Raw genomic sequence first — 20,282 nt, 5'->3', positions numbered from 1 at the left:
AAAGAAAAGACTTTTTGTCAAAACAGGAGAAAAGAGAAGACTTTTTTTCAAAGCAGGAGTATAAAGTTGAGTTGTCAGCAAATAGAGTCATTTTAGATGTAAGATTGTCAGGAAGATTATTAATGTAGATAAGAAATAACAGAGGAACAAGAATAGAACCTTAAGGTACCCCAGAAGTTACTGGAAATGAAGAAGAGTGTTGGTCTTCTAGGATGACTTTAATAAAGTGTTTAGAAAGAAATGATTTGATAATTTCAAAAACATTCCCGGATACACCATATGAAACAAGCTTACAGAGAAGACCAGCATGCCAAACTTTATCAAAAGCTTTAGATATATCAAGAGTAATAGCCCTTGCCTCACTGCCTCCGTCTAATGCTTGATAGAATCTTTCAGTTATAGCAGTTAGCAAGTCGGCCATAGAACAAAAAGATCAAAAACCATATTAATTGTCAGAGAGTAAGTCATTAGACTCAAGATGGGATGTTAGAAATTTGTTGATCAAATACTAAAAGACCTTGGTCAAAGAGAGAAATATAATAAGTACAAGTAAATATAATATAAATATAATAATAGAAAGATAATAATAGAAAGAAGAGGATAAAAAATCGGAATGCACAGATGCCATTTTCCAGCAGGCAGGAAAACAAGATTCAGTCTAGCACTAACTAAATAGTTTAAAGAGAATTGAGGAGTTCTGAAGAACACTTTTGTTATTTTTTTGTTGTTTAGACCACATGTCGTAGAAGAGTTTGATTGAGAAATAGCTTCAGAAACTGAAGCCGGAGTGATTTGGATGTCTAACAATGGGTTAACCTGTTTAAATGGAATTTCAAGAAGAGTATGGTCATTAGATTCAAGAGTTGAATTAAAATAAAAGTTCTTTGCAAATAGTTCAACCTCACCTTGGAAAAGATTATAAGATCAGGCCAATGAATTAGAGAGTGTTTGGCTTATCTTTGTTGATGACACTTGAAGATTTTCTTAGAGTCTCAAGAGCCTAACTTCTGAGATAAGATACAAGATTTAGTAAACTTAGCATCAGACAACACTTTTTTTCATTGATATCTTGCAAAAATAAAAAAGCATTTTCTCAAGAGAGTTGTGCTTTTGAAAAAGATGAAAAAAATGATTATATTTAGATATAGCAGCTGTACAACAAGGTGAAAACCATAAAATACCGATGAGAAGGAATAAAAGCTTCCTACCTGTCTGGATCCAGGAAGTTATGTAAAAGGCACATTATTCAGCGGAGATAGAAAAGATATTTTAGGGTGAGTCTGAAAAAGAAGTAAGAAATAAAAGATACTCAACCAAGAGCCTCAAGGTTATACTTGCATTTATATTAAACAAGGTTATACTTGCATTTACATTAAACAAGATTGTACTTGCATTTATATTAAGCTAGATTATACTTGCATTTATATTAAATAGGGTTATAATTGTAATAATATTAAACAAGTGTTTTAGTTAATACTAAGCAAGGTTTTTTTGTTTTAATTTTTGCTTGCATATATTTATAATAACCTTTTAATCAATCAATTTTTTAGAGAACCTTTTTTTTTTTAGAGAACCATTTTTTAAAGTTATATGGTAATGTTCAATTTACAGTTGATTTGTCTCTGGGTCAATTTATAAAGGTATCAATAATTTAGTCATATAATTATATATATATATATATATATATATATATATATATATATATATATATATATATATATATATATATATATATATATATATATATATATATATAAACTAGTGTGCAAAAGTCTTTGGTCAGTGTGTGAATCGTCCATAAAAAACATATTATGCTAATTCATTTCAACAATTTATTACTAATACATTTCTCAACAATATTATAATTTAATAATTTAACAAGATTTTAATCTCATAAATATGACCACCTTTAGCGTGGATGACAGCCTTACAGGGATTTAGCATTTGAGAGAGTAACTTTTCTAACGTTTTAAAACTTAAATTTTTCCAGGTGTCTTGACATTTCCAGGGACTATTTATATTAGTTGGGAAATTTATGCATAACCTTCTTTCCAGCTTATCCCATAGTTTCTCTATAGGATTTATATCAGGTGATTGTGAAGTCTAAGTCATGATTTTAAGCACCTTCTGCTTTTCTTTTGTCTTAAAATATTTGAGCATAATTTAGAAGTGTGTTTAGGGTCATTTTCTTGTTGAAAGACAAACCCTTTACCAATTTTACCAATATCAGATGACACTGAATGATGAATTAAAATACTATGGTACTTTTTTTTATCCATTGTTGATTCGACAAAATCACCAATTTTTCCTCCTCCAAAACTACTCCAAATCATGACATCACTATCACTGTGTTTTGAATAACTCAAATAAATATCGTTCACCTACCAGTTGTTGGTCATAGAGAGATCTGCTGGTTCCAAATAATTCAAAATTTAATTCATCAGTTCAAAAACTTTTCTCCATTGGTCCAATGTCCACAATTTATGATCTCTTGCCCACATAACCCTTTCATTACTGGGCTTAGCAACCTTATATTACCATGTCAATATTACCATAGACAAACATATATAATAAGTAACTTTGAAAATTTTCAAATATCAAATATTATTTTATCAAAAGTAATTGTATATAATAGGTTAGTGAAATTAGACATTTTTCGATTGAATATCTGCAAATCGAACCAAGCTTTTTTATGTGGTTTTCACTGAAGGTTAGAAAATTATTCTAGTTTCTATTAAGCTAAGTACTAAAGTTGCTTAAAATACCCGGGCTTAACAGAAATCAAAACCTTTCATTGACCGCAATACTGGTATTTAAAGGACATATTTTATTAACAACTATAGGGAGTATGGGTAACAAAAGGGTTAAACCGTTTTTGTTTATTTACATGCTGTAACAAAGGTTTTCAACATGCTATACAACCATTTAGTCCAACTCTACGTAGTCGTCTCTTGACCGCAACAACTGATATTAGAGTTTTTCTTTCTTTTTTTGATTCTTCTTCAACAATAGTGGCTGGAAGTATTAGTTGATTTTCCATCTTTGTTGTGCATTTTGGTCTTCCTGTGCGTTTTTTTAGTTGAGTTTGTTCCTGTTGTTCTTAATCGTGTTAACAGGCATATTACACTTGACTTATTAGTTTTGAGTCTATTTGCTATTTAATCACATGAGTACCTTTCTTCATATGAAATTTGAGTTTTCACATGTAACTCAATTAAATATTATGTTCTTTTTTTCTTATTTCGAATCATGCTGGCACGAGTCTTGCAAAAAAATTTGATATCAAGTTGTTGGTATGCGTACAAAATTAGAAATTATATTTGATAATTACGCATAAAAAAACCCGTCTACAATATATTCAGTAATAAAATTTGAATTTTAAATATATTTATATTTAAAATTCGAGTTATTTTTTAAATATGAATATATTTAAAAAATAACTATTATTATTGCAATAATATTTTAACAATATTATTGTTCAAAATAATGCAAATTACTCAAAAACTTACTTAAGCAAATGTTGAATGCTAAACACAAAATGTACTATTAACTCAATAGGGACAAACTCACTGGATCGAACTCAAGACTCTTGCTATATTAAAATGAGCAGACTTTTGCTTTTATACATACGTAGAATTTTCCAGAACAGACTCAGAAAGTTCTACAAATTAAATATTACAACACAAAGTTAATAATTATATTTAGTAATTACACACAAAAAAACCATATATATGAGTAAAAAACTCATTCAGTAATAAAACTTGTATTTTATAATAGATATTATTATTACATAATATTTACTTAAGAAATTAATTAAATTAAAACAATTTTCAGGCAACTTGCCTTTACGCAGAGTTAAGACGTTTACATGAGATGAGAAAGCAAAATATTTTGCTACAATATTGATTACGACCAAAGATTTTTGCATGCTAGTATGTATATGTATATATATATCAATGTATATATATATATATATATATATATATATATATATATAATATATATATATATATATAATATATATATATATATATATATATATATACATATATATATATATATATATATATATATATGTATATATATATATATATATATATATATATATATATATATATATATATATAATATATATATATATATATAATATATATATATATATATATATATATATACATATATATATATATATATATATATATATATATATATATATATATGTATATATATATATATATATATATATATATATATATATATATATATATATATATATATATATATATATATATATATATATATATATATATATATATAGGAACTATTCTAGAAAAATAATTTGGGTAAGGGTACTTCCTGTGAGGATGCATGCTGCATGGAAACACTGATGGAAATATTGCAGAATAGAGACACTTTTCCAAGAAAAAAATAGCAATATTTTTTGATTGATAAAAAAAAAATCCTCAGCTTCTGAATTTGGACGGTGCCCACAACTTGCCCAAATACGTAAAACGCTGTTGAAAAGGGTCTAGAATAGCTCCTGATATATATATATATATATATATATATATATATATATATATATATATATATATATATATATATATATATATATATTAATAGTTTGGTAATTTATTTTCATTTCAAATTTTAGTGCATTAATAGTGATAAGCAAGATTTTATAGTTTTTGCAAGTTTCAAGACTTCTCTCAACATTGTTAATACACATGTAAGTTTTTTTCCTTCATGTTTTAAGACTACCCTCAATATTTTTAATACACTTGTAATTTTATTTTGCATCTTTTTATATATAATACTAAGTTAACTTTTCAAAAAGGCTCTTTAAATGAAATTTATAGAGCCTTAAAAGAAGATTCCTTTTTAGTTTAGTTAGTACGTAAATTTAGATCTTTTTTTTAATTAGTTAAAAAGTTTTTTTTTATAGTTACCAAATATAATTTTTAATTGGAAGATGTTCTTATGGCACTTTTACTTGTCACCTGCAGCACCTCTCACCTTGTCACTGGCCCTAATTTTTTTTATGGAATTTAGTTTTTGGGCCAAAATTTGTTTTTTTTGTGTTAAAAATTAAAATTTTGTCCCTCAACTAACGTTTGTCACACACACACACGCACGCACACACACACGCACACTATTTATTCAAATGTTGTTGTTTTTTTTATTTCTTCTGCAGTTAACATTCTAGCATTTCATACATTCCTTCTTCTTTTCCTAATGTTTTTATTTATCCCTCAAGTTTTATAACCCAAAATGATGCACTAATATTTAACATATTAAAACTTGAAAAGAGTTATTTAACAAGTTTTAAATTTTTATTTTCTGAGAGTTGGATTTTAGGATGGGAGGACATAAAAGTGCATAAAGCATGCACTTCTATACCAGTTAATGGCAGATCATCTTGCTTGTTGAGTTTGTTAAAATTATTTTGAAAATACAAAAAGAAAAATCACTCCCAACAAAATTATTTTGAAAATACAAAAAGAAAAATCACTCCCAACAAAATTATTTTGAAAATACAAAAAGAAAAATCACTCCCAACAAAATTATTTTGAAAATACAAAAAGAAAAATCACTCCCAACAAAATTATTTTGAAAATACAAAAAGAAAAATCACTCCCAACAAAATTATTTTGAAAATACAAAAAGAAAAATCACTCCCAACAAAATTATTTTGAAAATACAAAAAGAAAAATCACTCCCAACAAAATTATTTTGAAAATACAAAAAGAAAAATCACTCTCAACAAAATTATTTTGAAAATACAAAAAGAAAAATCACTCCCAACAAAATTATTTTGAAAATACAAAAAGAAAAATCACTCCCAACAAAATTATTTTGAAAATACAAAAAGAAAAATCACTCTCAACAAAATTATTTAACGAAACAGGTCAAAGCAAAACAGGTCACAGAAAACAGAAGTTCAAAGCAAACAGGTCACAGAAAACAGAAGTTCAAAGCAAACAGGTCACAGAAAACAGAAGTTCAAAGCAAACAGGTCACAGAAAACAGAAGTTCAAAGCAAACAGGTCACAGAAAACAGAAGTTCAAAGCAAACAGGTCACAGAAAACAGAAGTTCAAAGCAAACAGGTCACAGAAAACAGAAGTTCAAAGCAAACAGGTCACAGAAAACAGAAGTTCAAAGCAAACAGGTCACAGAAAACAGAAGTTCAAAGCAAACAGGTCACAGAAAACAGAAGTTCAAAGCAAACAGGTCACAGAAAACAGAAGTTCAAAGCAAACAGGTCACAGAAAACAGAAGTTCAAAGCAAACAGGTCACAGAAAACAGAAGTTCAAAGCAAACAGGTCACAGAAAATAGAAGCTCAAAGCAAACAGGTCACAGAAAATAGAAGTTTACAGAAAACAGAAGAAGAGAGTTAAATAGTAAGCGGTCAGCAGAAGTCTTAAAAAGCTGTCAGTTATGAATCAGGATGACAGAAAAGAATTCCAATTCACTTTTGATATAAATACAGTTAATAGCAAAACAAAAAATATATCAGCATTGACAAAGAGTTATTTGACTCATAATATATGTTTATTTTATTTTTTCTACAAAATGTGACCTATTAAAGAAGTTGTAATTTAAAAAAATTAAAATTTATGACATTTATTATTTTAAAGTTTTTTATAAATACAAATGAAACTAAGCATAAATGTTTCCTGAAAACAAGTTTTTATCTAGTAATTCTCAGTCTTATTAAGTACATCTTTTTTTTAAAATGTATATGTAATATGCATGTATTAATATAAATTTATTAAGTAGATTTTCTTTTATAAATGTATATATAATATGCATATATTAATACAAATTTATTAAGTACATTTTTTTAATAAAATGTTTATATAATATGCATATATTAATATAAATTTATTAAGTACATTTTCTTTTATAAAATGTATATAATGTAAATACATATTTTAATACAAATATATAACAAAAGTTGAATGCAATTGAATTTTAAATTTGAATCAGTAAGTACTAATGTTGTATATTTATTTTACTTTACAATTTTAAGGATAACAAAAGTGTGGAGAAAAGAAAAGAAACCATAATGGTGACCTTAGAACACCCATGCGTCCTTATCAAATTACCAGCTGTCGATAAAGGTATTTTAAAATCAAAAAAATGTTCAACATGAATGTTTTAACTATAATAATAGCAATATAGGCTTACTTGGATTAAATGATTTTTTTAGGTGTACTTGTCTACTTGCATTTTAAAAATGGTTTTGATCAATGGAAGAACCAAAGAAAAATAATTTCATCGGATGTGAGAGAATTATTATTGAATTTTTATTTTAGTTTGCTTTTAAAAGTTGTTAAGAAGAGTTCAATCAGTAAAAAAGTTTAATCATTTTATTCTGCAATAATGAAATGATTAGTTTTGGTTTTTTTTATAATTGTACTAAGCATTTTTAATAATTGTATGAAGCAAATTAAATTGTTCCAACTTTAGACCACTATAAACACTGAAGCCAAAAAATTAAAAATAAAAATTACTTGAAATATGTTTTATAAATGTTTAGATATAAAAAATGTGGAATCTTAATTTAAACTATAGCAAATTCATTTTGAAAAATTAATAAAATATTATAAAAACACAAATTTCTTGTACAATTTCTAAAGATATAGACATCAATAAAATTACTTTTGATTGCCTTGAAAGATAAAAGTCATACTTCCCAAGTACTGTTATGAGTATTGTATACATTTAAGTTATTGAGGAAATTAATTTAAAAATTCAATTACTTTTTTACTGAATATTTAAAGTTAATTTTTAATCTAGCATCCTTCACATTATTGGATACATTAAATCCCATATTATGTGATAATCTTGTGTATAGAGGTGACAATAACATATTGGTGTGCTGATTGTTTAGATATATTTAAATTAATCCTAATAGTTCTAGATACAGTAAAAGCTGCACATCAGTCACATATGGATGAAGAAAGTTTTTAGTTAAAGACTTTAGCCAAAGGATCTTGATTCAGAGTAGTAGAGTAGCAGAGACTAGCCAAAAGAATAATGTTGATTCAGAGTAGTAGAGTAGCAGAGACTAGCAGAAAAATACTTTTGTATAATCAAGTTGTACAACTAGAAAATTTTTATTAAAATTTTATATAGATTAAAAAATATTTTTTTCAATGTAGTTTCCAACAGTTGTAGAGCACTTATTTATAAAAAAATCTCAAGAAAATTTTAATCTGACAATGGATTTAGTTCTTCAGACAAACATTATTGGTATGGGTGTATGCTTGCCTCTTCAGGACTTTGATGTATGCATTTATTTGCTATTATATTTGTACAAATTAATGATAATACATGTCAGTTTACAATACTGTTTTTCTTCTTTCTATTTTTAACTAGTACCTTTGTTATCAAGAAATAATGATTGTACATGTTGATGTCAGTTAATAAAATTAATTTGCTTCTTTAGGTTCAACAAGGAGAATCTTTCTTATCAGGAGTTAATTTGAGTAAGTTTTTAAGTTTATTTTTGTTCTGTTGTAGAGAGCAACACGGTAATGGGAATTGTAATATTACCGCGGTCACCACAATAATTACCCTGGTCATCATGATAATTACCATAGGAATGTTTAACAAAATAGTTCTGCAGTAATTCTGCGGTAACAGTAACAACAGGCTCGGTAATATTGCGTTAGCCATAGCAACTGTTAAATATGATAATTAAGAAACTTGAAATATAACCACCATTATAATGTAGCAAAATGAATGACAATATACAGGTGCTTTTATAAATTTTATATAAAAAATTCTGTGAACTTATTGGATATTGCACAGTCCATTAACTACTTTAACCTGGTGTTTAAAAGAAATTACTTTTTTTATATAACTCTTTAATTATAATTATATTAATTGTATATAATTCGTGTAAGTAGTGGTGCAATAGTTTAAGCTGTTGTGGTGTAGTGGTAAAGCAAAAAGTTTGATCAAGTTTGATCCCAACCACGTCCCTGATAAAACTGCACTCAACTTGTTTCTCTGTGCAGCGGTCTTGTTCATCAAGGTTCATGTTTTTTCATTCAAGTTTATAAGAAACTTGTTTATCAAGGTTCATATAAATTCAAAGAGTTATATTTTCATGATATTATTTTTTTATATAGGCTTATTTTAAGAGTACATGATTTTAATAAATTGTCTGTCAAGTGATAAAATCAATTATTATATCGAAGCTAAACAATGATTAAATTTTTAAAAGTGAAGCTAAGCTAATCAAAAATAAAGTTTTTTAAATTAAGTTTTAAAGCCAGTTGTTGCTGTATTTCCAATACCTGAGCAAATATAATTTATAGAACTAACATAGTCTAAATAGATGTTCACATATCACGCTAAATAGATATTCACATATCATGCTAAGTAGGTAGATGATAAATAGATTTTTGCATTTCGTTTATTTATGTCATATTAAAACAATAGATGAGTTTTTCTTCTGTAGCCAAATATTTTGATTATCTTGAGATATTTCGTTAAAAAAAATTAATTTTTTTAAAAAATAAAACCAATTCAAACTTTATTTTTTTTATTTTATCTAAATTTATATTATATATTTGTAAATAATATCTGAATTTATATTATTTATTTGTAAATAAGCTTATTTTATGTATTTGTAATTTAAACTTTTATAACAACAGTGTGTGGTATGTAAAACATTAACTACTTCATAAAATACCATACTAAAGAAATGTTAATTACTTTATTAAAATACTGCTTAAAAATATCTATAGAGTTATTTAAATATTACCAAACAAAAATTTTTAAGCTTAAGGTAAATAGGGTAATGTAAAGTCGCTCTTTTCATACAAGAAATGCTCTTCGCCCGACGCTTTACCACATTATATATGCAAGTTACTTACCAAATATTTACTTTACCTTATATACATATATATATATATATATATATATATATATATATATATATATATATATATATATATATATATATATATATATATATATATATATATATATATATATATATATATATAATTGGCCGATTAATTGGCTGATAGTTTAGCCAATTAATACCAATTGGTCAAGGCATTGACATTATTAATAGGCCAAACCACTACTGGTGCATAGATGCAACTTATATATGCAAATTACATACCTATTGATATATTGCCTTTATATACATACATTAAACCTTATTATTAGCTACAATTGTCCTTTTTCATTGGTACATCACTAGTATCCATAGCACAATTAACCCTGGTCACTAAGAGTATAATGTATGTAATTTTTTTTTGTGGAAACTTTAGAAAACGAGTATGGTCATTCATTAGTTATTACAATTCAAGAAATGTCTATTAGTTGTTGTAGCAGTGGTTCATTTGTAAGCACTGGATTATTTCGGAGATTTTGTTTACAGTTTAACGAATCATTCGATCATACAGCTATACAATGGATTGTCAATGAACAAGAATTAATGAACACTTGTAAGAATTTTTTCAGAATTGCATCTGTTTTACAAAAGTTACATATTTTCTACATAATCTAGTCATAACACTTTATTTATTAATTTAGATTGCATTCCTGAAGGAAGCTACCAATTGTGTTCTAAAACTACTTCAACAAATGGAACCAGTGGTAAGAAATAAATTTAAGATATGTCAAAAATAGTGTATTGTAGTATAAATAGTATAGTGGTTTTTTATAAATAATGTTGTCATTAGGTCTTCCTTCAAAATGGTCAATGACATTGTTTTGGAAAATGTGTGGTATAGATATTCATGTTGATTCAAATATTGGCAAGCATTTGCGCCTTCTTACTAATGCCTTAACAACAATTGTGGGAGAGTCAGATGTAGGAGACTTGTCATCAGTTGCTGATGCTGATATTGAAGATAATGAAACAGATGGGTTACATAATGAAGATGATATTTTTAATAGATCAATTTCACTAAACCGGGAGTATTCACTAGATAAACAGTTATGGATACAAACAAACCTTGTCAATAATTTAAGGTATTAAAAGTTTTTAAATGTTGTGTTGAATAAAAAGTTAATATATAAAACTTTAACCTAAAAACTTTATCCTAAACTTGCTATATATTGTTAACAATGATCGGCCTATTCTAAAGTTTAAGCAAATATTTGAAGCATAAAAGTGTTAATTTATCATAAATAAAAAATATATCTTATTTATGTTAAATGATAGTTAACACTTATCTACTTTAATAAGTCTAAGTTCTTATTTTGTATTGAATTCAAGTTCCAAAAAATTGTCTATGGAAAAGGTTTTTATGGCTCTTCTCTATTCACTAATTTCTTTTTTTGTATTAATTAAACATTTGTATTAACTAGCAGAAAGCAACCCGTAATACGGGTTATGGTCGGTCTGTTATGTAATTAATTTATAGTGGCTGTTTTCCACAATTTAAAGTTGCAAAACATTAACTAATAGGGGAAAGTATGCACCCTTGATCCTAAAATGCAGGGGAAAAAAACTAAACAAAAATTTACGAAAGACAAAGTTATAAAACTATTTTAGAGTTTTCTATATTTATGGTTCTAATAAACTTTAAGAAAGTATATATATATATTTTATAGTCAATAGTAGTTTTACAATTAATTTAGGAGAATGTTATTAACATAATGCACCCTGGATTTTATGATCAAGGGTGCACGCTTTCCCCTACCCTTTTAGAAAAACGCCTTCAAATTGAAAAAAATTAAACCATCTGTCAAATTAACATAAAAAGTATGAGATAAAATAATTTACCAATTATTTAACATTATTTGAGTAATTTACAACTGACTTAGGTCATATCAGTGTGTAAGGTAGAGCCATTTTCCTCGACATTACTAAGTTCAACACAATACGTTTTTAGCTACTGACACAAAATAATAACACTTCATATTGCTTTAAAGTGACAAAAAACTAAAGCTTAATTCTTGTTATATTATTTATAACATGAACTTTAATTAATTAATAAGATTGAATAATAATTAAATAATAAGAAGTAAACGTAAATTATACAGGAGTTGTTAATTTTTTGGTATTCCAGTGATACATTTTTCTTTAAAAAAGAAAATTGTCTTTAAAACGTTAAATGCACACAACTAAATAAATTTATTAAAAATAACTAAGCAATTGATTACAAATACGTTTGAAACAAAAAAAATTTAATTTGCAATCAAACATGTGTATAACAAATTGAAAAAAATATGTAAACTTTGATCTTTGTTTTAAATTGGGTTTTAAAGGTTACGTTACGTTCATAGTTTTCAACGTGACATGATTTCATGTTTGTAAACCAAGCTGACCGCACCCAGGTCTTGTTAAGTCTGTTCAACACAGATAATTTTTATATTATTTGTATGGCCTCTTTGTTTCAATAGTTTTTAGTAAACCGTAACTTGCTACCATTTACTAAAAACTCCTTTTGTTACTCGAAACTTAACTTTCTTAAATATTTTGACACTAACAAAGAGGTCCCTTCCCTTTTTTTGCCGTAATGGTGGCCAATAGAGTGGCCAGGTCAATAGAGTTTTTTTTATTAAGAGTATTCAAGTTTTTGATGAAGACCTTTAAATGAAAAACAATGATTTACATATATAAGATTTTTTTCTTTCTTTCCTCAAAAGTGTTGCAAATGCAAATTAAGCTAATTAATTAGCTAAACATGTTATAAAATTTAAGTAACTCGATATTTGACAAATGCGCAAAAATATTCTCCATGTTTTAAAGGTTTTTAGTTTGTTTTTAGTTATGATCCCCATTTAAAAAGATCCCCTAAGTTACGTGCAACAAATTATTAACATACAATTGAGAAAATATTAAAAAAATTGAACTAATTGCATATATTTATATCATTTAACTAACAAAAATTTACAATAAAAGGAAATCAGGTTGTTTTTTTATAAATCGTATAAATGCGTCAATCATAAATCTAACAAAAAAAATAATGGAATTATGATGTCATAATTACAAAAAAACAAAAAAAAACACCACATAAAATCTGAAAATCGATTTACCTATTTATAATAACCTATTAACAATACTAAAAAAAAAAAAAATCAAATTAGATATAAATTGCATTTATATCTAATTTTATAAAAAATTAGATATAAATGCAATAAAAAAAATGTTGACTTAGCTTTTAGTAAATAAATAAAAGCAGTAAGTTCCAATAATGAAACTACCTATTATTCATTTTTAACAATAGAAACCAACAGGAAGGTAAGCCAAGCTGTCTATCAGCACAAAACATACATCACAACAATAACACATAACAATAGCATATTTGCACCCTTGATCCTAAAATCCAGTGAAAATAACAAACCAAATTTAAATATGAAAGGCAAAATTAAAAAACCAATTTAGAGTTAACTATATTTATCTTTTTACTAAATATATAAATACATAAAAGTATATTTGTTTTTATATTCAATATTAGTTATTCAATTACTTCAAATTTAGGACATTAAAGTACCCTAGATTTAAAAATCAAGATTGCATACTCTCTCATCCACATTACGCTAAACATTAACAGACATTATTATGTGTTTCCAGGATAATTAAAAAAGGCTAGACAACACAACCTAGCTCCAAAGCAGTAACACCGCCTGGCACTAAATGCTGCCAAGTCACACCTCTGCTATTAGTACACCGCTTGGCTGGCAAAGTTATCAATCTTCCTCAACATAATGCCAAGTCACACCACTTTGAAAACATGGAAACAACATAATTTAAATATATGTTTAACTATATACAAATATGATTTTATATAACACATATGAACACATTTTATAACAATATTAAATGACAGATATATTTATCAAAAACTATGGAAAAAAAAATTTAAATAATAAATAAAATTATACATACAAAATGTGCTCACAACCTACAAACAGTAAATTTTCAAAATGAAAATCTAAAGACTATAAATTAAGAACATTAGAAAATATTACATTATTTGTCTAACACTTTTCACCTACCATACCTTAAATGAGATGTTTATCAATTTTGAAAAACAAACTAATAAATGCATCTTATAGTTGACCATGAGAGAAACACTGTTTTTTGAGATATACCCCAACTCTATCAAATGTTTGACCTTGACTTTTATTGATTGTCATTGATTAAGCCAATCTGACAGCAAACTGACAACATTTCAGAACAAAAGGTAAATTAAAATCTGATGGAGCCAACTGAATTCGGGGAACAAAAACCCGTTTACCACCAAAAACACCTGTCAAAACCTCTGCATCAATATAATTATTTGAAGCACAAACTTTCATTCCAGTGCATTGCATAACCTAGCTTTGAATCTAAATTTCTAAGTAGCATAATTACACAACCAATTTTGAATTTTAAACAGTGAGATGGCATATCTGAAGGAGTTAAGCTGTTCAAAAACTCAACAAGAAAGTTATTTCTTTCATTAAGGTCATCAGTCTCAATTTGATCAGCACTTAAATATATTTGGACCTCACCAGGAAGACATTCAAGCACTTCTTCATTGATTGATAATGAATCAATATTAGTTGGTGTTAAAATCACGCGTTTAGAATAATCATTTTGTTCAGTATCTCCAAAAATCTTTTCAACAATCGAATCATTTTCTCTAATAATACACTGATTTGGTATTTCAATGCATCCTTTAAAAGGATCCTCCTCTTTGACAGGTATTGTTAACATTCCCAAGTTTTAGTAGCCTTTGGAAAAATTCACCTTTCCCATCTTGTACTCTCATATCTTCAGTTAATGCAAACTTCTGCACCCACTGCCACTATAAAGAACATTTTATACATAATTCTACTATTTCAGCTGGTTGTTCTCTTTTCACAACAGGCAGAATTTGCCTCAAGTCACCATCAAAAAGAATGACTTTTCCTCCAAATGTATATTTTTGTTGCAAATATCTTTCAACAACCTATCAATTGCATTTAAGGCATGTTTAGGTATCATGGATGTTTCATCAAGCAAAAATAAAGTAACTTGTCTTCAAAAATGCCCGTGTATAGATTTAAGAGTTATATTACATGTGCTATAATCTAATATTGGAACAGGAAGTTTGAATAAGCCATGCAATGTAGATCCAATTATAAGAAGAGTTGCTACTATGCCAGTCCATGCAGTTGTAGCAGATTTCAAGCCCCTACTTATGGTTTCAGCAACCAAATAATTATATGTAAAGGTTTTTCCACTACCAGCTGGTCCATCCATGAAAAACAATCTAGAATGTTGATTTTCTGCACTTGGTCAGTGCAGCAAGGATAGTATTACATACATTTAATTGATTGACATTAAGCAACAGTCTCATTCGATTGGCTTCATCAATATATTGTTGAACATTTTCATCAAAATTTTCTAGATTTAAACCTATAAACTCATCAATAACAGACAGATTGTAATCAGCCAGCGTTTTACTGCTTTGATTAATGATCTTTTAGGTGCACTAACATAACGATAATCTAAAAAAGTGTTTACTTCATCATGATTAATTTGTTTATTTATTAAAATATTGGCACAGTCGTGACCCTTGTATATGCATTTGTACAAATATTTAACAGCCTTATCAGACATGCAAACTTCAACATTAAAGTGAGCTTGATATTTCTTTGATAACCATGGATTGCTTACAATACCAGCGGTTATCTACATTGCTACCTTTAATATTGATAACCAAATCATTATCACGATGTCTATAGTGTGGATAACCATTATGAATTGCTACTGTGTTAGCATTAAATTCTTTAGGATAGTTTTTGCTGCACCTTCCATCTTTCATGCAAGGAGAATTTGGATTCAGTATGCCACATGGACCATGAATCATGCAAGTTTTAACAACGTCATAAAGATCACAATTAACAATTGGATCTGGAATTTCTGCAGATATTAAATTATTGATATCATGTGCTGTTTCAAGCTTATCATCATTTGCAAAGTGAAGTAAAATATGAATATGTGGCAAACCACGCTTTTGAAACTCAATAACCTGAACATGTGTTACAACTTTCCCTAATACACCTAATTTAAAAATGTCATTGAGAAGGTTATTTAATTTGAGTTTAAATACTCGAGTAACCAAGTAAGGGCTATCATTTGCTGTCTGGATATAAATTTTCAGTTATCTCGCACCATTTTGGGTTGCAAGTGAAAGTAATAAAAAGATCTGGTTTACCATACTTTTTAATTATAGCCATAGCATCTTCAAAGTTTTCTTTTAAAGCTCTAGGACTTCATACATAAGTTGATGGCAAAATTACAACACGCCCTGGTCTAACATTATGATCATTTCCAAGGTTGTTTACATTTTTGTGTAAGGCATCATACTGTTTGCTTCTCAGTTTGTTTTGGTTATTTCTGATGAAAGCAAGGCGCTGGCCTTCAATTTTAACATACACATCAACAGCATATTGCTGAAACAGTTTTTTGCCATAAAAAAGTGAAGAAAAAAGTTGTCTAACTGAAAGTTTATAATTGTAATACTGAGATAATGTAACATGATTTCTAACCAATGTAGCACGTTCAGGGTTGTGAACCAATTGGTTATGCCAACCAGCATCACCCCTTGGAAAAAATAGTGGATAAACCATAGGATCTAAGTTGGCAGACATACTTGATATAGTTTTAAGAGGATGACCTCTTGGGTAAATAACAACTTCCCTGGATGCAGGTGGTGCACCATCTTCACCAACAAATACAACTTCATTATGTGAAGGCAGATTATAGCGACATCTATCTTGCCCTTCAAGTAAAAACATTTTTACAACTGACACTGAGGGACTTTCTAGAGCTCCTCGACAGATTTCTTCATCTTCCACTTCCGCCATGTTTTTAAATGCAAGAGCAAATGGGTTCTCTTCACTAATAATAATTTGCAATTGAAACATTAAATCATTTAAGCAAAGATCATTACCATGTTGTTGCATTCTAAAATTTACTGCAAGTGGATCATAGATGTATAGTTGACAATATGTCGGCAGAACATCTTGATTTGGCCTAAGATTACCTATACAATGAAAAACATGACCACATATTCTAAAACATGGCAGCCCATGATTCATGGGTTGAACTACATTAGCTTTAAATAAAGCAAAAGAAAGACAGGGATAATAATTTCTAATATATTTTAGAAAATTCAGATTGGCATTTCTATTTGCATAGTTTCCTTTAAATAAATCTTCTAAATCTTGTGGAAATGATGAAGGTTGCGACAAAACTACCTTTCCATTATGGTAATAAAAAATGTGTTTCATCAGGAAGTTTCTTAGCACCACAATGCTGACAAATATAATTCATTTCTCTTAAATAATTATAAATCGGAATAGTATTACTTCTTGCTATACAATGCATTCTTTTGTATCTAGCAGCAATTCTTGCATTTTGTTGATTATTAATTTCATCTTGCCTAAGCTTATCTCTCCCATTTCTGCAACGATTATTTTCAACTTGCCTAACCAAGCTCTCTTCATTTGGGTTTGAATTATTTGCTGCTTGCTGAGCAGCATTTCTAGCATTTTGTTGATTATTAATTTCACTTGCCTAAGCCTATTTCTTTCATTTCTGCAATGATTATTTTCAACTCGCCTAACCAAGTTCTCCTCATTTGGGTTCGAATTATTTGCTGCTTGCCGAGCAGCATTTTGTCCATTATTAATTTCATCTCGCCTAAGTCTCTTCATTTGTGCCACAAACAACTTGCCTATTAACATTTCCATTTTCTAAACTAATATCTGCTTCTAGCCTAATATCATCCATTTAAACTTCACTTTTAATTGAAAGTAGTAACAAAAAATTTTAAACGAATCCTAAAGATTGCGATCTTTCCTATATAATTTTTTTCCTACTCTAAATAGAACACACAAATAATTTTTGTACACAACAGACTGCCACTTAAAATAAATTATACAATAATCTTATGACTTTAAAATATATATATATATATATATATATATATATATATATATCAGCTAGGAGATGTTTGAAAAAAAATTAGCTTAACAAATAATAATAAAAAAAATTATTAAAAACATGCAATTCTAATAATAAACATACTGCTAACAAAGAAAAATTTAAAAAAATCGTTGTAAACCCTTTGTTGCAAACTTAAAAATTATTTCTTCAAAAAGAATTATTAGTGAACGTTTTTTCCAAAAATTCACAAAATTTTACAATATTTTGTTCTTCTATACCACATATACTATCTACATTATCTGGTATACATACATTATCTGGTAAATCTAAAATAAAAAATGTAATGAATAAGTAAATAAATAAGAAAAACATTACATACAAAAAATGAAAATCAATTCATCTTATAGAGAAAAGCTGTTGTGATTTACCAGAGTAGTAGTTGTAAAATATTATTATTTCATGTTAGCTTTTACAAAATAATTTATGCTGGAACATCATGATTCCAAAATATTTATAGCAAAATCATGTAGTAAACAGCGTTAAAGACAAAAAATCAAATTGAAATAAAACAAGTTGTATATATGGCAAAATAATTTGTGTTGGCTTTTAGTGAATAATTAAAAGCAGTGATTTTTAATAAAATTACCTATTTACCATTTTTAACAATAGACACCAACATGAAGAAAAGCCAAATGTCTATCAACTCAAAAGATAACAAAAAAACATCACAGCAACAACACACAACAATACCACACACCATAAGTTAATATAATATGTTTATAACATAACTTAAGTAAGATAACATTCATATTTAACAGAACATAAGTAACAACATTAAGCAAAATGTTATTAAAATATATTATTATGTATTTTTTGACACTAAACACTATCGTGTAACCCTCTGTTATAAGTACATCACTTGGCTGGCAAAGTTGACAAATCTTACTCTACACGTTTACAAAATCGCAGCACTTTGAAACAACATAATATAAACATATGTACCAACTTTAAACACAATAAATGTGTTTAAATATGTATATAAGGTTAAATATATATACATATTTAAACACATTTTTAAAAACAATTATATAACACATATTAACACACACAAACAATAAATAACACTTTACATTATTATAAAAACACATTGATAAAACAACTATAAAGCGCTTATTACCACATACACATACATATCAAAAAAGCATAAATGCAAACAATAAACGTGTACAAACAAAAAATTTTAAAATGACGTGAGAAAATTTAAAAAGATTCAAAATAAACAAAATATGTATTTACAAACAATACTCCTTACCTTTTTTTTTTTTTCATAAGAACTGTAATCCTCATAGCAAAATTTAACCTTTACATACAATAACATGTGACATGCCATGTCAGTGCTGGCACAAAATTTTAATTTAATTTTTCTAAATTTTCTCAAAAAGAACAAAAATAATTAATAGTATCACAAAAATTTCAAAGTAGTAATAACCATTTTATGGAAATAGCATTATTATAACTTTAAATAACATCCATACCCCTATATTTCTTCTAAAAAATAAAAATAAAACTGCTAAAAGAAAAACTAAAACAAACAAAATATAAACAATATAAAAAATTAAAATCCTTTCTACTTTATCTAATAAAAATTTAAATCCTTTCTACTTATCTAATAAAACTTCTATTTATCTAATAAAAATGTATATATAACTACTTTATATACTTACTTCAATTATAATATGATCTTAATGATGATTATTTATCTTAATATGATTCTTTATGTAATATATCTAAACTAATAATTAAATTCAAAAAGGAAAAAAGTTTTAACTCGCTTAAGAGATCTTTCTCCAATGACCGCGTGCATTTTGAGAACTCGCTCTTTCAAAGCCTAGTAACTAATGAAACGGCGTTAAATGTTTTCTGTAGCAATTATATTTAGATTACCTTGTATTCTGTTTTAAACAAAAAACTAAGAACTGATAAAATACTTACAGTAAACTTTCACACTTTTTCACTTGTAACCAGGGATTATCTTTTTCCGAATATTTCCGGAACTCCGAACGTTTTCTATAGATACAAGTTTAGGAATATATTTTGGTAATATATATTTTTAAGCTTTTTCCACTCATCACTCATACAAAAATTAAGAAAAAATTGAAAAATGAAAAGGGAAACTAGGGTTTCTGAAAAACAGTGGCTTTTAAAAAACAGCTGTTTTATAATTTTCAAAAACAGCTGTTAACAGCTGCTTTACTGTTTTTGAAATTCACACCCCCCTCCTTTATTACCTCCACCCGCCCTCCTTGTATTAAGCAGGCAAGAGTAAAAATTTTTTCAATAATATGTATCCTAACATAAACTTTACATTTTATA

At 27.1% G+C, this 20,282-nt stretch overlaps 1 protein-coding gene across 1 annotated transcript in view; it reads left to right on the top strand.

Moving 5' to 3' along the window:
• The window catches only part of LOC100203214 (bridge-like lipid transfer protein family member 1), a 120,697-nt gene that overhangs the window by 71,548 nt on the left and 28,867 nt on the right, over positions 1–20,282 (top strand). Inside the window, exons 40-48 of the mRNA XM_065813543.1 lie at positions 1,570–1,640; positions 4,655–4,729; positions 7,038–7,128; positions 7,218–7,291; positions 8,173–8,298; positions 8,460–8,499; positions 10,303–10,479; positions 10,568–10,630; positions 10,717–11,008. Coding sequence (XP_065669615.1) covers positions 1,570–1,640; positions 4,655–4,729; positions 7,038–7,128; positions 7,218–7,291; positions 8,173–8,298; positions 8,460–8,499; positions 10,303–10,479; positions 10,568–10,630; positions 10,717–11,008 — 1,009 coding nt within the window. The remainder of the gene's footprint in view (positions 1–1,569; positions 1,641–4,654; positions 4,730–7,037; positions 7,129–7,217; positions 7,292–8,172; positions 8,299–8,459; positions 8,500–10,302; positions 10,480–10,567; positions 10,631–10,716; positions 11,009–20,282) is intronic.

The sequence above is a fragment of the Hydra vulgaris genome, chromosome 12 (genome assembly GCF_038396675.1).
Source record: "Hydra vulgaris chromosome 12, alternate assembly HydraT2T_AEP".
In the NCBI taxonomy this organism is placed as follows: Eukaryota; Metazoa; Cnidaria; class Hydrozoa; order Anthoathecata; family Hydridae; genus Hydra; species Hydra vulgaris.
The sequence above is the reverse complement of the archived record's forward strand: the minus strand, read 5'-3'. Positions and strand labels throughout refer to the sequence as shown.